This window comes from Scyliorhinus torazame, chromosome 17, assembly GCF_047496885.1.
Source record: "Scyliorhinus torazame isolate Kashiwa2021f chromosome 17, sScyTor2.1, whole genome shotgun sequence".
NCBI classification, from domain to species: Eukaryota; Metazoa; Chordata; class Chondrichthyes; order Carcharhiniformes; family Scyliorhinidae; genus Scyliorhinus; species Scyliorhinus torazame.
Genome location: NC_092723.1, coordinates 165,374,689 through 165,390,195, shown reverse-complemented (window position 1 = coordinate 165,390,195; position 15,507 = coordinate 165,374,689). Strand labels below are relative to the sequence as shown.

At 41.4% G+C, this 15,507-nt stretch overlaps 1 protein-coding gene across 1 annotated transcript in view; it reads right to left on the bottom strand.

Moving 5' to 3' along the window:
- dnaaf5 (dynein axonemal assembly factor 5) overlaps positions 1 to 15,507 on the bottom strand; it is a 157,704-nt gene that overhangs the window by 122,156 nt on the left and 20,041 nt on the right. The window contains exons 3-4 of the mRNA XM_072481565.1: positions 13,559 to 13,683; positions 11,689 to 11,807 (exon numbers count right to left, since the gene is read on the bottom strand). Coding sequence (XP_072337666.1) covers positions 11,689 to 11,807; positions 13,559 to 13,683 — 244 coding nt within the window. The remainder of the gene's footprint in view (positions 1 to 11,688; positions 11,808 to 13,558; positions 13,684 to 15,507) is intronic.

Here is a 15,507-nt window from a genome sequence, read left to right as displayed (position 1 = left end):
CACAGAGGTCTGACCCAGAACAGCATAAATCTTAGTTTCTGGTTTGAGAGTAATGAGCTTGCACCTGTTTGGTCTCAATGACCATGAGGTCTGAGCTTTTTTTTGTTGCATGGTTGGCTTCTCGTGTTTTCATTTCAAATTCCAAAATAGAAAAAATAACAAGTTTCTTCTTTTGCTTTATGGAGGCAGGTATATTATGTTACCCTGCAAGGGATTTCCAAAAGGTCGTGCAAGATAAACACTTCAAGAAATTGTTTGCACCTTCTTCCATATTCTAATTTTCACTTCCTAAAACCTGCATTTAGAGTTCCCTGGTGCAACAGCAGATCTAGCTACAGGATTAAGTGCTGCAAAGCCAAGTTGCCCATCTTTGGTCTTCATCCCCACAGTACAATGATGGAGAAATGAATTAAACAGATTAAGAAGCACACAAATATGTACTTTATCAAAGGGAGAATTACATAGGATGTGCAGCACAGAAACATGCCATTTGGTCCAACTGATAAATGCGGGTGTTTATGCTGGATAAGAAACTCCTCACATCCCTCGTCATCGAACCACTTATTTCAGCTCAGAACATGGTCCTGAGAACTCAGAAACTCCTGCAGTGATGTCCTGGGGATGAGAGTATTGTCTTCCAATAAAACAACCATCTTCCATTGTGTTAGGTGTGGCCCCAGCCAGCGGAGAATTTTCCTCGGTTTTCAATGACTTAAATTTTGCTGGCGTGTCTTGATGCAACACTCAGTAAAATATTGCTGTGATACCAAGAGCAGTTTTTCTCACCTCTGGAATTCAGTTCTTTTGTCTATATTTGGACCAAGGCTGAATAAGTCCAGAGCTTGTGCCCCAGCAGAACAGACACTGTGCATCACGAGCAGGTTATTGCTGAGTAAATGTCAGTTGATAGCACTTTCGATGACACTTTCTATCACTTCACTGATGGATCTAAAGTAGACTGATACAGCGCTAACTGGATGGTGTGGAATTGTGTTACGACCTCCTGGGCAACTAGTGCGCATCAATTCCAGCCCCACTTGACCCGGAGTCGCGACACAATTGAAATTACTAAATAATTCTTAGAAAAACACCCAACGTCTTTGGCTCTTGGCTGCCCAATAACTACAGTCACCAGGTTTGTAAATTTAAACACAATCAATTTTATTCATAACAATGACTATTGATTAAATATACAGCAAATACAGGTTTAATTTTCCCCACCCTCTACACACTCACACGCCACCCTCTACACACTCACACGCCAGAGTTGAGAGAGAGAGAGAGAGAGAGAGAAAGTATTCAGGAAACAACTGTGCTTTCCGCTTTGCTTCGTTCTCTGAAAAATCATCCCTCTCAGGTACGATCCAATCACTGCCTGTTACTGGGCAGTATAGAGCCTTTTGGCAAATTCATTGGCCTTCGGCCAACCAATCGAACCGAGTCCCACTGATCTCTCAGTTGCTGGAAATTCTGAGTTCTGCTGTCCGAAGGATAGCACGGTGTTCCTCACTTCCACTGCTCAACTTAAAGAGATATGTCCATTAAGCATCCATGAATCAAAGTGATAACAGCAAAAATAAAGAAATGGGAATAAGGGAATCAACAGGAAGGGCCCCACACAATTGTCCTGCTTTATGTGGACAGGCTATGCCTGGGCGATCTTCCACATTGTCGGGTAGATCTCAGTGATATATCTGTGCTGGAACAGCTTAGTTAGAGGTGAGACTAATTCTGGAACACAAGTATTCAATACGATAATCGGAATATTGTCAGGACCCATAGACATTGATGTATCCAGTGCCTTGAGCCATTTCCTAATATCATGTGTCATGACTCAAATTGGCTGAGGTTTGTGATGCAGGAGGAAGCTGAGATATATCATCCACTCGGTATTTCTGGCTGAAGGTGGTTACAAATGTTTCAACCTTGTCTTTTGCATTGATGTGCTGGGCTCTGACTGTCACAGATCAAGGTGCCAATGTTCGATAGCAATGTGCAGGCGTATCCAGATTTTGCAATTTAATAGTTGAATACTTCCGCTGAATAGCATGCACAGCAGTTGCTGGCTCAGTTTGTTTCAGAACTGTATTTCGGATAAGAAGGATGGCGATTTGGGAAACTGCAAACAAATCGCTCAGGCACAGCAAAAATTCAATTTGCACACAGCTTGTCTGATGATTTGGGTCTAAATATAGGTTTGCTCAATTATCTTTCATTTGCTTCCTACCTTAGTATCAAGGTTGCATCGCTCAGAAGTCACATTAAAGCTATTCAAAACTCACAGCAAGGTATCAAAAAGAAATACAGATCAGAGAGTAGGGGGAAAAAAAGCAAGAAAGAGCACAATAAAACTTACATTAGATTTATAAACTGCTCCTGATAAAGTGTTTAAAAGTTTCACTCACTATCAGTACAATTACTCAATGTTGATTGAACACTGTAGACACAAGGGGCTCGTACTCAGCTAAAACATCCTCCAATTTGAAAAGTATATTAAGCTCCTTTGATCATTGCAGTAGGGTTTTTATGTAGAGGATTGCACAATGGTTGACCATATGCAAATATTGGGCAAGATTATTTATTTCAGCAATCTGATCGTTTTGTTAAAAGATTAAGGATGAAAAACGTCAGTATGAATAATGCACTCAAAAAGTCAATGGGTTGTAATCACCTCCATAAAGATAAAACAATGACTGCACAATAGAAACTGTAAATTTTCATGTCTCAATTAGCTATAAATACTTCTTGTACATACATCTATTGCTCTGTGATTTATCTTAACCAATTTTGGGCAAGACCAGCATTAATTGCCCATCCCTAATTGCCCTTAAGAAGTCGGTGGTGAGCTGTCTAGTTGAACCACTGCAGTCCATGTGGTGTCAGTGATTTTTTTTTTCTGAAGCAGGTTGATTGATCTTGAGTGGCTTACTCATCCATTTCAGGGGGCAGATAAGAGTCAACCACATTGCTGTGGATCTGGAGTCACATGTTGGCCAGGTCGGGTAAGGATGTTAGATTTTAAGGGGGGCAGAAAGCAGGAGTTGAGACCACATCCAGATCAGCTATAACCTTATTGAATTGTGGAGGAAGCTGGGATGGCCTACTCCTGCTCCTAAGTTCTCATGTTCCTGTTTTCTTCCCTGATAGATATGAATGAACCACAAGAATTTCACAACAATATCAATGAAATTACTGGAGTGATGAGACTAGTATTTAACTGCAGGTTTATTAATTAAATTCCTTAAAATTTTCCGAACCCCCTGAGAGTCATAGAATCACACAGCACAGAAAATGCCCTGCGGCCCATCGCGTCTTGGCCGGTCAAAAACATTCACCTAACCATTCTAATCCCATTTTCCAGCACTTGGCCCATAGCTTTTATATGCCTTGGGATTGCAAGTTCTCATCCAAATTCTTCTTAAATGTTGCGAGGATCTCTGCCTCCACCACCTTTTCAGGCAGCTAATTCCAAATTCCCACCACCTTCTGGGTAAAAAGGGTTTTCCTCACATCCCACCTAAATGTCAATGTTAATCTCTTTCCTTTTATTTGTCCTTCTCCCTGATTTCTGTACCCACACAGTCCCTCTCACGAGTGAACACTGACACAAAGTATTAATTTAGAACCCAACCTACATCCTTCGGCTCCACACACAAATTACCACTGTGGTCCTTAATGGGCCCTACTCTTTCCCTAGTTATCCTTTTACCCATGTACTTGTAAAACAATTTACGATTCTTCTTTATTTTACCTGCCAGTATCTTTCCATGTCCCCTTTCCGCTCTCCTAATTTCCTTTTTAAGTTTCCTCTTGCAAATTCTTTACGCCTCTAAGGCATCTGCTGTATTGAACCCTCGATATCTGCCATATGCTCCCTTTTTCTCCTCATCCAATACTTTTTTTTAAATGTCTTTTATTACAAACATATATCAAAACAGGTTGCAGCAAATAACCACCCCGGGAAACAAGCTTTCCAACAATCAACTATACAGTCTGTACAGATTTTCCCCCTTTTTCACCCCCCCCACTCCACGCGACGAACAGCCCCTTAAACACGGTAACAAACATCCCCCACCTTTCCTCAAACCTCCCTGAAGAGCCCCTTAACTCATACTTTATCTTCTCTAATCGCAGGAAGTCTTACAGGTCACCCAACGGGCCGCTACCCCTAGTGGCGATGCCGTCCGCCACTCCAGCAAAATTCGCCGTCATGCAATCAAAGAGGCGAAGGCCACAACATTGGCCTTCCTCATCTCCAGGAGCTACGGCTTCTCTGAAACCCCAAATATTGTCACCAAAAGTCCGGGTCCATCACCTCTTCCACCATCCTGGCTAAGACCGTGAATACTCCAACCTAGAATCTTCCCAATTTTTTGCAACCCCTAGAACATGTGCGCGTGGTTCGTTGGCCCCCACCCACACCTCTCACACTCATCTGCTACCCCCTGAAAGAACCCAATCATTCTCGTCCGAGTCATATGCACCCTGTGCACCACCTTAAACTGTATCAGGCTCATCCTTGCACAAGAGGAGGTCCCGTTTACCCTATGCAGTGCCTCACTCCATACTGCCCAATTGATCTCCCTCCCAACTCCGCCTCCCATTTCTCCTTGATTTTCACCACTTGCTCACGTCCCTGCTCCTCCAGCCACTTGAATATATCCCCAATTCTTCCCTCACCTTCCACATCCGGAAGCAGCAGTCGCTCCAGCAGGGTGTATCCCGGCAACCTAGGGAACCCCCCCCAGATTATTTGCGCAAAGCCCCTACTCTGGAGATACCTGAACTCACTCCCCCTCGGCAGCTCTACCCTCTCCCTTAGCTCCTCCAGACTTGCGAACCCTTCCTCTAAATACAGATCCTTCACCTTGACCAGCCTCACTTCCCTCTACCTCCTGTATACACTATCCATCCCACAGGAAAGAAAATAAATATGACCCACATTCTACCGGGTCCTTCCCCTTTTTAAGGATTAGGGTGATTACTGCCTGCGCCACCGTCTCCGGCAACTCCCCCTTCTCCAGTGCTTCATTAAACGCCTTCCAACAGATGTGGTGTCAGTTCCGTCGCAAATTCCATACAAAATTCTGCCGGACACTCATCCGGCCTCGGGGCCTTCCCTGACTTCATACCCCTGATACTAGCCAGTACCTCCCTCAGCCCCAGGGGCTCCTCCAATACCTGCCTCTTTGCTTCCTCCACCTGGGGAAATTCAAGCTAGTCCAGAATCATCCCCATGTCCCCCTCCTCTCCTCCCAGGTTGTTCCCTTCCTCTCCTCCCGGGTCTTCTTATCCAATGCTGTATACCCCTTGATATTCACTGGATTTGTTGGTCCGACTCTTTTTCTTGATTGAAATATGTTGGTCCTGCACTCTCCCCATTTCCTTCTTGAATGCTTCTTGTTTATTCTATGAACTCAAGTTAACCTTTTTAAAACGTACAGTGAGCATCTTAGCAACCATTAATTAAAATACAACCCCCAAAGAATACAACACCAAGTAATCCTTAAGCTATCCTTTTAACATCCCTAAGACTTAAAAAAGAAGTTTTAAAAGAAGCACATCAGGTTAAAGTCACTACTGAGAGCAGTTATTAGTTTTAAATCACCAAAGGATCGATTTACAGTTTTTAGATTATAGGGAGAGAGACTAATACCCCTTCCGGTTGTGACTGCAGTTATCCAGCTCTGAAAACGAAACTAAAACACACCCTGCAGCAAACAGCCTAAAAAGAAAGTAAAAAGCTGACAGACAGCCCAGCTCCACCCACACTCTGACATCACTGATAAACACCCATTTTTTAAAGGTACATTTCTTAAACACGCATTTCTTAAAGGTACTCTCACATGACACCTCCCCCAAGAAAAAAAACCCCAGCAACTTCAAGATGGTTTCATTTTTCATCTTTTCACTATCCTTTAAGAAATGCACACAGTAAATATACTTTTTCGTTTCAAAAAAACAACACACGCAAACAGGTATAATAATACAGTCCATTTTTTTCCCGTTCTTCTTCCTCCAACGGAAACTGCTTCCGTTCATTACATTCGTGAGAAAGCATCGGCTATCATGTTTTCTCGTCCTGCCACATAGAATCATAGAATCATAGAATTTACAGTGCAGAAGGAGGCCATTCGGCCCATCGAGTCTGCACCGGCCCTTACAACGAGCACCCTACTGAAGTATCTACCCTATCCCCGTAACCCAGTAACCCCCACTTAACATTTTTTGGACACTAAGGGCAATTTAGCATGGCCAATCCACCAAACCGGCACATCTTTGGACTGTGGGAGGAAACCGGAGCATCCGCAGGAAACCCACACAGACACGGGGAGAACGTGCAGACTTCGCACATGTACCATTTTAAAATGAAATGGCTGTAACAATAAACTCCAGCGAAACAGTCTTGCATTGTTATTCCGGAATCCCTCCAAAAAAGCCAATGGATTATGATCAGTATATATAATGGTGTCAGGCGGATTGCTGGTCACATAAATGTGAAAATGTTGCAAAGCTAGCACCAAACTCAAAGTCTCTTTCTCAATCGTTGAATACTTTTTCTGGTGAGAATTCAATTTCTTTGAAAAATAACCAATAGGCCGCTCTAGCCTTTCGTCGTCGTCTTATAGAAGCACCGTACCTGCACCCACATCACTCGCATCAACCGCCACTTTGAATGGTTTGGTATAATTTGGGATGGCTAACACAGGAGAAGTGGGTAACACAGCCTTCAGGCCGTCAAATGCCTGTTGACACTCTGCTATCCACTGGAATTTGTGACGCTTCTTGAGCAAGTCCGTCAGTTGAGCGACCACACTGCTGACATTCGGTACAAATTTCCGGTAAAATCCACTCATACCAAGAAATCTCATTATTTCCCGTTGTGTAGAGGGTATCGGAAAACTCCCCAATAACTTTTGTCTTCACATCCCGTGCGACCATTCGACCCCGTCCGATTGTGTGGCCAAGGAAAGTGACTTGGGCTTTTCCAAATTCACTTTTGGCTAGGTTTATCACCAAACCCGCCTCCTGAAGTCGATCGAATAACTCCATCAGATGTTTCAAATGTTCTTTCCATGTCTGGCTGAAAATTACCAGATCGTCGATGTATACCGCACAATTGGGTAATCCTGAAACAATTTTGTTAGTTAACCGTTGAAATGTGGCTGGGGCGTTTTTCATGCCAAATGGCATAACTTTGAATTGGTATATACCATCTGGAGTCACAAAAGTTGAAATCTCCTTCGCCCTTTCTGATAAAGGTAACTGCCAGTAACCTTCAAGTAAATCCAATTTGGAAATAAAAGCTGATTGTCCCACTTTCTCAATGCAATCCTCCAAACGTGGGATAGGATAAGAGTCCATTCTTGTAACTGCATTAACCTTTCTATAGTCCACACACAACCGTTGAGTACCATCTGGTTTTGCAACCATCACTATGGGTGAGCTCCATTGGCTGCAACCCACTTCAATTATGCCATTTTTAAGCATACTCTCAATCTCTTTGTTAACCTGTGCCAATTTTAATGGGTTAAGTCTATATGGATGTTGTTTGATTGGAACAGCATTTTCCACATCAACATCATGTAGAGCCATTTTAGTACTTCCTAATTTATCTCCACAAACGTGCCCATGTGATATCAATAACACTTTCAAGTCAGTTTGTTTTTCCTCTGGAAGGTAACTCAACAATTTATCCTAATTTTTAAGAACATCCTCGTTTTCCAATTTAATTTGAGGTTTGTCAAATTCACATTCATCTGGATTTGGTTCGTCACTTTGAGTTCGAATATTAAAACCTCCTTTTTCTCTCCTTCCCTTTCAAAGTACCTTTTAAGCATATTCACATGACACACTCGGTGAGTCTTCCTTCTATCTGGCATTCTTACCACATAATTCACCTCACTTAATTTCCTTTCAATCTGAATTCCACATATTACCTTTTCTGGCAACATTCTTCCCAAACTACATAACTCCTCATCTCTTACCATTAAAGGTTGACTAGCTCCCGTATCTCTTAAAATTGTGACTTCTTTACCTGCTGCCCATGACTAAACTTTACCCACACAAGTAAATTCTTTAAAGAGATCTGGCACCTTCTTATCATTCACCTCTTGATCAGGCTGTACAATCTTTTGCACCTCCTTCGCTTCACTTGGGCTTTCCTTTACCACTTTAACAAACCCCACTGTCTTATCCGGTTTTACCACATCAGCCTTCCCAGTGCTTTTCTTCAACCACCAACACTGTGACTTTACATGGCCTAGTTTATTACAGTGAAAACATTTGAAATTTTTTATTTATTTTCCACCCTCCTGGATTTCCTTTTTAGTCTGAGGTACACTCTCCTCATTATCTCCCATCAGATCTCCTTTACCTTTACACTTGAGTATTTCTCATGTCCCCAGTTTCTATAACTTACAGGCTGAACCTGATGTTGGAAACCAAACTTTGATTTATGAACTAATTCATAATCATCTGCCATTTCTGCTGCTAATCTCGCAGTTTTAACCCTCTGCTCTTCCACATGAGTTCTCACTACATCAGGAATTGAATTTTTAAATTCCTCCAAAATCATAATTTCTCTGGGAGCTTCATACGTTTGGTCTATTTTCAAAGCCCTTATACACCTATCAAAATTACTCTGTTTGAGCCTTTCAAACTCCATGTATGTTTGACCAAATTATTTCCTTAAATTTCTAAACCTTTGTCTGTAGGTCGCCCTACCTATCAGCTTTGTTTGAATCAGTAATACCCACATGTCCTGTGGCCATTTCATTTGTTTAGCTACCTTCTCAAATGAAATGAAAAAGGCTTTTACCTCCTTCTCAGCAAACCTTGGCAATGCTTGGGCATATTTAAAGATTCCTACCAAGCTTTCGACTTTGATGCTCTTTCTCACTATCCTCATCACTATCATCCAACTGTACGTTTTCCCTTTACGTCTGCCAATTTTAACTGACTGTCACGTTTATTGGCCATTTTCTGAAGTTCAAACTCTCTTTATCTTTTTCCCTGATCTGTATCTCCCTTTCTCTTTCTTTTTGTTCTGCTAGGGCTATTCTTTCTTTTCTCCTTTCTTCTCTCTCCTTTTCTTTTTCCTCCCACTCTCTCTTTCTTTTTCCGCTCTCCCTCTTTCTTTTTCCTCTCTTTCGTATTCAAGCTGCTTTCATTCTATCTCATGTTCCATTTGTTTAATTTGTAACTGAATTTTTTCCATTTCCAATGAGTCAAACTGTATCTCAGGCAACTTTAAATGCTTAGGCACCGTCATAATTACCTCGTCTTTTCGCATTTTGTCAGGTAATGTTAACTGCAACGTTTTTGCCAAATTTAACAGTCTGTTTTTAGTCTCTGTCCGTAAGGTACTGTGTGTGACCGTCTCCACCCCCAAAAGCTTCAGAGCCTCTGAAAGAGCCATTGTCCACAACACACTCCCTACTTCAACTAGAATACCACACCTGATAAGCAACCACAATATGCTCACCCCTCACTGTCTTTAAGTTCACTAAGCCAATCCAATAGATAGACTTTTATCCCCCTCGAGCCCCCAATTTGTTATGGGCCAGGGTTTAGAGAACCCCAAAGTGTATCCTGGAGTTCACCTGACCCACAACTTTTAATAGATTGTGGTATGGGGAGCACACAGCCGACTCTGAGGGGGGGGGGAGGAGGGAGGAAGGGGGGAGAGGAGGAGGGGGGGGAGGGGGGGGGAGGGAGGGATGGGAGGGGGAGGGGCAGCATGTGGCGCAGTGGATAGCACTGGGACTGCGGTGCTGAGGACCCGGGTTCGAATCCCGGCCCTGGGTCACTGTCCGTGTGGAGTTTGCACATTCTCCCCATGTCTGCGTGGGTTTCACCCCCACAACCCAAAGATGTGCAGGTTAGGTGGGTTGGCCATGCTAAATTGTCCCTTAATTGGGGGGGGGGGGGGGGAAATAATTGGGTACTCTAAATTTCTTTAAAAGAATTTTTTTTTAAAGTTAATGATCAAGTAGAGTTTAATCTGGGGTCTTGACAATAATCAGCTCACCCATGCCTACCACGGGAGAATTCTATTGAATTCAATTTTAAGGGCAGTACGGTAGCATTGTGGATAGCACAATTGCTTCACAGCTTCAGGGTCCCAAGTTCGATTCCGGCTTGTGTCACTGTCTGTGCAGAGACTGCACATCCTCCCCGTGTGTGCGTGGGTTTCCTCCGGGTGCTCCAGTTTCCTCCCACAGTCCAAAGATGTGCAGGTCAGGTGGATTGGCCATGATAAATTGCCCTTAGTGTCCAAAATTGCCCTTAGTGTTGGGTGGGGATACTGGGTTATGGGGATAGGGTGGAGGTGTTGACCTTGGGTAGGGTGCTCTTTCCAAGAGCCGGTGCAGACTCGATGGGCCAAATGGCCTCCTTCTGCACTGTAAATTCTATGATAATCCACAGGTGTGGTACAGCAGAAATGGAAAAGTATTTTTTAAAGCAAAACAATGTTTATTCTATGAACTCAAGTTAACCTTTTTAAAACATAGTGAATATCTTAGCAACCATTAATTCAAATACAACCCCCAAAGAATACAACACTAAATAATCCTTAAGCTGTCCTTTTAACATCCATAAGACTTAAAAAAGAATTTTTAACAGAAAAACACTTGAGAGCAGTTATTAGTTTTAAATCACCAAAGGATTGATTTACAGATTTTAGATTACAGAGAGAGAGACTAATACCCGTTCTGGCTGTGACTGCAGCTATACAGCTCTGAAAACTAAACTAAAACACCATGCAGCAGTCTAAAACAAAAGTAAAAAACTGACAGACAGCCCATTTCCACTCACACTCTGACATCACTGATAAACACCCATTTCTTAAAGGTACTCTCACATGACACTGGTAACTCAATTTCTATGTCTTCCTGACTCACTTGATGTCTCCCCCAATTTTGGCTGTGCATCTATCCCTGCTGGACCACCTCTCAGAATCCCAGGCCCCTGCCAAACTAGTTTAACCTATCCCCAACAGCACTAGCAAACGTCCCTGCAAGGACACTGGTCCCATTTCGGTACAGGTGCAAGCCATCTGCAATGTACAAGTCCCACCATCGCCAAAACGGTCCCAGAAATCTAAAGCCCTCCCTCTTGCACCATCTCCCTAGCCACGCATTCACCCGGACTAACCACCTATTTCTATACTCACAAGCACATGGCACCAGAAGTAATCCAGAGATTACTATCTTCTGGGTCCTTATTTTTCATCTACTTCCTAGCTCCCTAAATTCTGCTTTCAGGATCTCATCTCTTTTTTTGCCTATATCGTTGGCAACTTTATATGTACCACGATAACCACCATGTTGGGAATTGAACTCGAGTGTCCAGATCTTTAGTCCAGTATGGTAATGGTACCATATATCTACTACATACTGTACCTTCATGTTTCTGTTGTGAATGAAAGCAACATCACACTGCTATTCTATAGACAGACATATCGTCATATGCATGTAATTATTCAGATCTCGCTCTTTACATTTAAGCCAAAAATCCTCACCTGGGTTAGCCACTATATTCAGTAAACATGCAGCATTTTCACAGAAATGGTACTGCTAAGCTTTGTATCCACAATGATATGTGTCATGCTTCTTGATGCAAGGAGGGGGAGTTTCTTCCACTGATTAATAGTTACTTGAAAATGTAAAATCATCCACCTACCACCTGCAGGATAGCGAATTGAGAGTTGGGCTGACCAATCAAGCTTATCCTTGAGATCGTCCTCATTCTCTTGTTGCCACTGGAGTCCAATTTTCCTCCAGTAATCAGTGGCTAACTCCCTGTATTGCAAACATAAGAGGGTTAAATAAAGTAAGATCAAAACAGTACTATTTTATGTATTAAAGTTTTATATCTTGCTATTATCAATCTAAGTTTGTTTTCAACAAGGTGACAGTACATCATGTACAAGTTAACTTTCATAGGTCAATCAGGGTTGAAACTTCCACTTGACCAAGGTTGGAGACCAGTGTGTTTTGAATCTGAGCCAACACAAAAATGAAAAGCCTCATGAATGAAAGGAAATACTGTGTGATATCTCAACACTGTACTACTTGTTCCCACCACTAGAAGCTGCTAGTGTTTATGTACATAGTTTTGTTCTCACCTTTTTTTCTCCAAAAATATACACGCTTATTTATTTGAGTGCTTTTCCTCAGTCATCTTGTGTTTTTGAAACTGCTTGCCGCAATTTCTTGGCTCCTCAAGGCTTGTGATTTCCACACTGAATAAGCAGTGTCTAAGACCAATGCCTGAGCATACTGCAGTCACGGTTACTTTAACACATCCTTCTGACTTTGTATGCAATTTATTTTTGGCCACCTAACAGATGATTTCACTTTGAAAATTAATTTTATCATATTTCTTTTCAGTTCACCGTATTTTGATCGCCACCAAATGAGTCTCCCAAACTGCCTGATGTGGAGAAACCTTCTGAATTCAGCGACGGCACTAGGATGTCCTGACAACATGAAGGAAACAGTGCAAGTCGTTTTGAATTCAACCATAGTGGAACATGTGCAACATTGACTTGGCCACTGATTAAACACCTCTCCTGACTGTAGTTTCAACACAACAGAACTTGGGAGAAGTATTTAGCAGATGGCTGAGCTGATATCACGTGTTACACACAAGTAAAATTATCCTCAGTTTCTCTTACCATTTGCTCTGGTTTCACTGGTTTTGTGGAAAGTTGTTCCTGAACAAGCATTTTGCAAAACAAAAATACTGCAATTAATTCAGACTTTTTCTCAAAATATAAGGGATCTTGCAATGATCGTTATTTTTGTTTCTCAGTACAGTGAGAGGGATTCGAATCTAGAGGACACGCTTATTGTACCACTTGTGCAGCAACATTTATTTTCCTAAGCCTTGCACGTACTTGTATCGTAATCTATTATTTATTTTAACAACTGCTGCAGCTAAAACATTGCCATTTTGTTTATCCGAGCCAAAAATATACCCACAATTAAAAAAAAGTATTGCTCTTTGCATAAGAAACTGAAACCACATTAATATGAAGTAATTCATTCACAACAGAGGAAGGAGATGTTTTTGAAAAAGTGATCTGAGCTTCAAAGTTCTCTATAAGTAGATTCAAATTTTATCCTAAGGAACACATACGCCCTGCAAATTTATGCAGATAACACAAGGTCAGACAATATTTCAAAGTTTTTTCAGAACACAAATCACATACATGGAATATCAGAAACACTTTATAAACATTAGTGGATTGCAACCTTTCCCCAAAGTCCAGAATGTATTTCCACCAATGTTCAGGCCAGCCAACACTTGAGTGTCACAATTTCCAATGCAGACATTTAATGAAGCTGAATGTAAATATTTATTTAGATTTGTTTGCATAAAGTGGGGAAATAGTACATCTCACTTTGAACAGTTATTGTTTATCGTTCCAAAATCCATTGAAAAATCAAGTAAAATAATGAGTTTGTTCGTAATCTAAAAATCTAAATATCCAACAAAAATCCAAAGAAAATTACGAGGTCTTTAAAGAGTAGTTCAGTGTTTTTACCTGATGCAAGGAATCTCATCACTGCAGCTGCTCAGCAAAAGAGGGATGAGCTTGTAGAAATAAGAGTACCGATCTCTGAGCTCCAGTAGCCAGCTCCCCACTACTTCTGTAACGGCTTGGCGTACCTGGTTTAGGTCCAAGGTGCAAAAATTTTAAATTAGAATTCACTGAATGAACTAGAATTTTAAAACATGTGATCCTATCTATAGTATCATTCCCCTACAAAGGTTGCAGAACTAAAATAAGGCCTGCACCCTTCCCATGAATATGCCCAACAGGTAAAAGTCACTTATCCCGGCAAGGTGACACCCTACTAAGGGAGATAAATTGAGTAAGATGCAGATCAGCCATGATGTTACTGGATGATGAAGCAAGCTTAAGGAACTGAATGGTTTGTTCCTATTCCTTTTCTGTTATCATTTACATTGCCCAAGACACATAGGCGGCAGACAATTTAATTACTAACTTTTGTCAACACAAGACAAATATAAACCTGTCAGAAGTAGTTTAACTTTAAAACTTTGACGTCGCTTCACCGATGCATCTTACCGTATTATTTGAATTTGTTTTCCCAACTCTGTAGAAAACAATTATTGCTATTGAACAGAGAATAATGAGCTGGTCAGACCACATGATCTGTATGGATTATAATTCAGGAATCACTCCCTTCCATTGCAAAGTTTATCATTCCTACTTGAAACCGTGAAGAAATGTGTTGTTGATTGTCAACAACTGTTCATTTTGCTACACAATGGAAGTTATTTCCGGCCTAGATCAGCAAATCATGATAGAAGGGCACGGTTGGTAGCAGATATCATCACTATTTTATCACAATGACTAACCAAGGGAAGAAGTTAACTTAATCACCCAACACAAAACTGTATGTATTTCAGAATTTTAGCTTTTTGCATTAGGGCAATGCAACAGTCAAGACGATAGAAAGATAAAGTAAAGATGACTTATTATTGGTAACTAACCTGTAGTTAGTCGGTGCAGAGAGATTAGTGCAGTAAGACAACCAGCATGTATAATAGGAGTACATAAAAAGGGCAAATGTGTGATGTTAAAATGGGGAGTGAATTACATTTGCATGCCCTGGCTAAATGACCTCCTAACCTATGTCACCTTAAGAAAACATAGTCTTGGCATCTCCATGCAATGACATGGGAAATTGATATAACAATATTTCCAGCCAATCAAGGGGTTGTTCCACACGCTTTTCTCTGCTTTTGAGCTTCCTTGTCCACCTCTCTATATCACTTTTAATGTTTTTCTTGGTCAACTTTTATTTACCCTCATCACCACCACCCCAAGTACATTAAAAGTAATAGACCCAGAAAGAAAGCACTTTCAATCACAGAAGTAAGCTCAGTTGGATGGCAAATTGCGAGAAAGCTGCATAAGTGAAAAAATGGCAGTATGTACAAAGTCAGATTAAATGTCAGGGACGGAGAGCTTATAAAATGACAAGACACTCAATGTACCCTCACAGATTTAATGTCAGGAAGAATATGTCCAACTACAGCCGACTTTGTGATAGTGATGATATCTGCTACCAACCGTGCCCTTCTATCATGATTTGCTGATCTAGGCCGGAAATAACTTCCATTGTGCCGCAAAATGAACAGTTGTTGACAATCAACAACACATTTCTTCACGGTTTCAAGTAGGAATGATAAACCTTGCAATGGCCACTGGAAGGGAGTGATTCCTGAATTATAATCCATACAGATCATGTGGTCTGACCAGCTCATTATTCTCTGTTCAATAGCAATAATTGCTTTTTACAGAGTTGGGAAAACAAATTCAAATAATACGGTAAGATGCATCGGTGAAGTGACGTCAAAGTTTTAAAGTTAAACTACTTCTGACAGGTTTATATTTGTCTTGTGTTGACAAAAGTTAGTAATTAAATTGTCTGAATTCTCCCTCAGTGTACCTGAACAGGC